The sequence below is a fragment of the Amphimedon queenslandica genome, unplaced genomic scaffold (assembly GCF_000090795.2).
Source record: "Amphimedon queenslandica unplaced genomic scaffold, v1.1 AMPQUscaffold_9207_Cont18836, whole genome shotgun sequence".
NCBI classification, from domain to species: Eukaryota; Metazoa; Porifera; class Demospongiae; order Haplosclerida; family Niphatidae; genus Amphimedon; species Amphimedon queenslandica.
Genome location: NW_003550521.1, coordinates 1 through 3354, shown reverse-complemented (window position 1 = coordinate 3354; position 3354 = coordinate 1). Strand labels below are relative to the sequence as shown.

Below are 3354 nucleotides of genomic sequence, written 5' to 3'. Positions count from 1 at the left end.
TATCCATTGATGATAAAAATAAGAAGTGGCAAAGGGTTGATATTGAAGATTTGCTTAAGCAGCTTTCATCTACAGAAGTGGATAAAGCACCAAAGCCTAAAGATGATGTACCTGCTCATTCAGATGAACCATCACTGGAAGAACCACCTAAAACTGAAACAACCGAGAATGAACAAACCGAGAATCAATTACCTGAGAATAAACCAACTGAGATTGAACCATTAATTTTGAATGAACCAATTGATCTAACCGAGAATGTACAAACTGAAAGTAGCCCAATTGAAAATAAATTAGCTGAGAATAAAACAGCAAAGAATCAGCTAAACAAAAAGAAACCAGCTAAGAATAAACCAACGAATACGGAATTAGTTAAAAAAATGTTACAAGCTTTTAAAGAAGGCAAGTCTAAAAAGTTGAGTACAAATTGGGTTTATTTTATTGATTCTGGTGGTCAGCCAGCATATCGAGAGTTGCTACCTCTTTTTACAAGAGCAGCTGCACTGAATATCATCACCATTGATCTTACCAAAGGTCTTGATGAGAAGTGCAAATTTCAATATCGTATTAGTCAAAATACATCTCCTATTAATACGAATCGACAATATACTAATCGCGATATGATATGCTCAACAATTAGCTCTGGAGCTATGTTGAGTCCTGTCAAATTTCCTTATGTCACTGGCATGCCTGATCATCCTCATTATCTTATTCTTGGTACACGTAAAGAGTTGGTAGATGAGAAAAACCTGAAAGAAATGAATGAAAGTCTAAAAGAATATAAAGCTAATAATAAAGTCATTTCTTATAATGAGGATGAAGGCTCAATTATATTTCCAGTTAATACGTTGCTTCCTGCTGGGTCTAAGGAAAGGGAAGAAGCTAGTATACAGCTTTGTACTACAATTTCAAATTTTGGAGTTGCCATGACGATTCAGTTACCAATTCAACTGTTTGCTTTTGAGATTGCACTACAGTTAAAAGCTGAGAAGAAGAAACGAAGTTTTCTTACAAAAGAAGAAGTGACTGAGATCGGTACATCTCTCCAACTTGATAAAGAGTCAGATATCAATGAAGCTCTCCAATATTTACACAATGTCACTATCATTCTCTACTATCGTGAAGTTGACATCTTAAAGGATTTAATATTTGTTGACCCTAAGCCAATTCTTGATGTCCTTTCACGTTTGATAGCTATCACATATGTCAATCATGATAAATTACAGCAAATTGCAAATCCCCCTCCTTCAATAGATGAAAGAAAAACTCTCAAAAATTTCGGCTATTTTAAGGTGGACATTTTTAAAAATATTGGTAAGCAAATTTTTAATAAAAATTTTAACTCGTCTCACATGATCGCTCTTCTTAAACACCTCCACATTATTGCTGAAGTAGGAGAAGAAGGAAACTATTTCTTTCCGTGTGCATTACCATCTTATGATAAGCTCTGTGACTCCCCAACAGAAATACAACCACTTTTCATAGCATGGGAGATTAAAAATGGCAGCACAACAACTCTAGCCATCCCTCAAGGATTATTTCCTTTAACCATTGTACACCTTTTGGAACAAAAAGATGATAAGGTAGACTTCTGTCCAGATCCAGCAGACAATAAAATGGAATACTACAGATGTCACAATGCCATGTCACTTCGTGTTCATCAAAAAATATATATACATATCATCAATCACTATACACATATTGAAATACGTTTGGACAAGTGCAAGAAATCTTGTTTACAAATTCGTGACTTAGTCAAGGAAGCTATCGAAAGCAGCTGCAAAGATCTTAATTGTAAAGATGATCATATCTTTGCTTTCAAATGCCCCGAAAATGAAAAATGTTACTGCATTTTCCAGGAAGATGATAAATCTACCAGGTGTACCCTTCCATCACAATGTGACGTACTGCAAGGTGATGATGATAGCTACAGATGTTGGTTTATTGATAAACTGTCCAGTCCAGGTTAGTAATGTTTTAAAATTGCATATGAATACTTTCCTTATTTGGAAGCTACTATTTTTGTGAATTTTTTAGGAGCTGAAACATCAGAAAGTCCACCTTCTAAAAGATCCCGCACAGTACAACCCACTGGATTATTAGGTGAGTAAATTTGAATGGAATGATTAAATTAATTTACATGTTTTTCATTAGATACTAGTAATCTTATTGATGTACTTGATGTACTGGGTAAGCATGGATATTCTGGTGTCAGTTATTATAAACTTGGTCTTCGTCTGGGACTGCACTCTGGTACACTTGATGTTATCGAGAAAGATAACAAAGGAGATACTAATAGCTGCCTAAGGAAATGTTTGACAGCATGGTTGGAACAAAGAGATAGTGTAATGAGAAGAGGTCGTCCAACTTATGATACATTAATACAAGCATTGAGGGATGAAGGAGAGAATGCTGTAGCTGATGGGATTGAAAGAGATATCAATAGTAAGGAATGACTTACTAATAATAGTAATTATTATTTTACATTTCATCATAGCAAAGAAATGAGATGGTTTTACTAGAAGTAATTCTCTAGGATTTATATGCACAGTACACATTAGTGACATTATTAGTAATGGTTTTTTGCAAAAGTTAATGTTTTTTTTTTAATTTTAATATAATATTGTGCCCATGGTTTGATTATACAGAAATTTGGAAAGTTATAAAACTTTACATTGAAATCCCTTCATGGTATTACACTTTAATGATAGTAATCATATTTTGAATGCATTCTGCATTGTTTTTGCTTTTTGTGTCTTAATAGAATTTCTTTTCTGAATGTTTATTTTGGTTTTGATTATTTTTTGTATTAATTTTTTTAAGAATAATTTTCTTGAAACACGTGATTTTAATATACTGAGATATACGGAGAATAGTCCTGATTTCACTATCATTTCAGTGATTTGGCTTCAGAAATGAGTTCCATATATATAACAGAGCCCCCTACTAAAGGAAAGGTAGTTAATCCAGCAGCAGCTGTATTAGTGACTACTGGCCCCTCCCCTCAGGTACTATTAAAGACCACACTGGGTGATATTGATATTGAACTGTGGTCCAAAGAGGCTCCTCTGGCCTGTCGTAACTTCATACAATTGTGTTTAGAAGATTATTATAATGATACCATATTCCACAGAGTCGTTTTTGGTAATGGATTAATAATATTTATTAATTAGTGGGTGGAGTTATAATTATTAATTAAGTAGAATGATCTATTGATGTTACGTTGCTTTCCTACATGTGCATGTAATTTCTCTCCCTCCCCCCTCTCCCTTCCCCTCTCTCTCTAGAGTTTGTAGCTCAAGGTGGTGATCCCACTGGTACAGGAGAAGGTTATTAATTATTAATAATTATTTGTAC

At 34.0% G+C, this 3354-nt stretch overlaps 1 protein-coding gene and 1 pseudogene across 1 annotated transcript; both read left to right on the top strand.

Moving 5' to 3' along the window:
- The first annotated feature begins 6 nt into the window (after positions 1-6).
- On the top strand, positions 7-2109 carry LOC109590966 (uncharacterized). Its single transcript, XM_020006796.1, has 2 exons — positions 7-1962; positions 2035-2109. Exons 1-2 carry the CDS (start codon positions 378-380, stop codon positions 2106-2108), a joined length of 1659 nt encoding a protein of 552 aa, XP_019862355.1. The 5' UTR covers positions 7-377; the 3' UTR covers position 2109.
- A 786-nt stretch (positions 2110-2895) lies between these two features.
- LOC109590965 (peptidyl-prolyl cis-trans isomerase CWC27 homolog pseudogene) lies at positions 2896-3326 on the top strand (annotated as a pseudogene).
- The last annotated feature ends 28 nt before the right edge of the window (positions 3327-3354 follow it).

What these genes read in the sequence shown, in the direction of transcription:
- LOC109590966 (XM_020006796.1), top strand. Translation starts at nt 378, where the DNA reads ATGTTACAAGCTTTTAAAGAAGGCAAGTCTAAAAAGTTGAGTACAAAT. An exon ending in TGATAAACTGTCCAGTCCAG is followed by an intron (nt 1,963 to 2,034) that starts GTTAGTAATGTT and finishes TGAATTTTTTAG; the next exon opens with GAGCTGAAACATCAGAAAGT.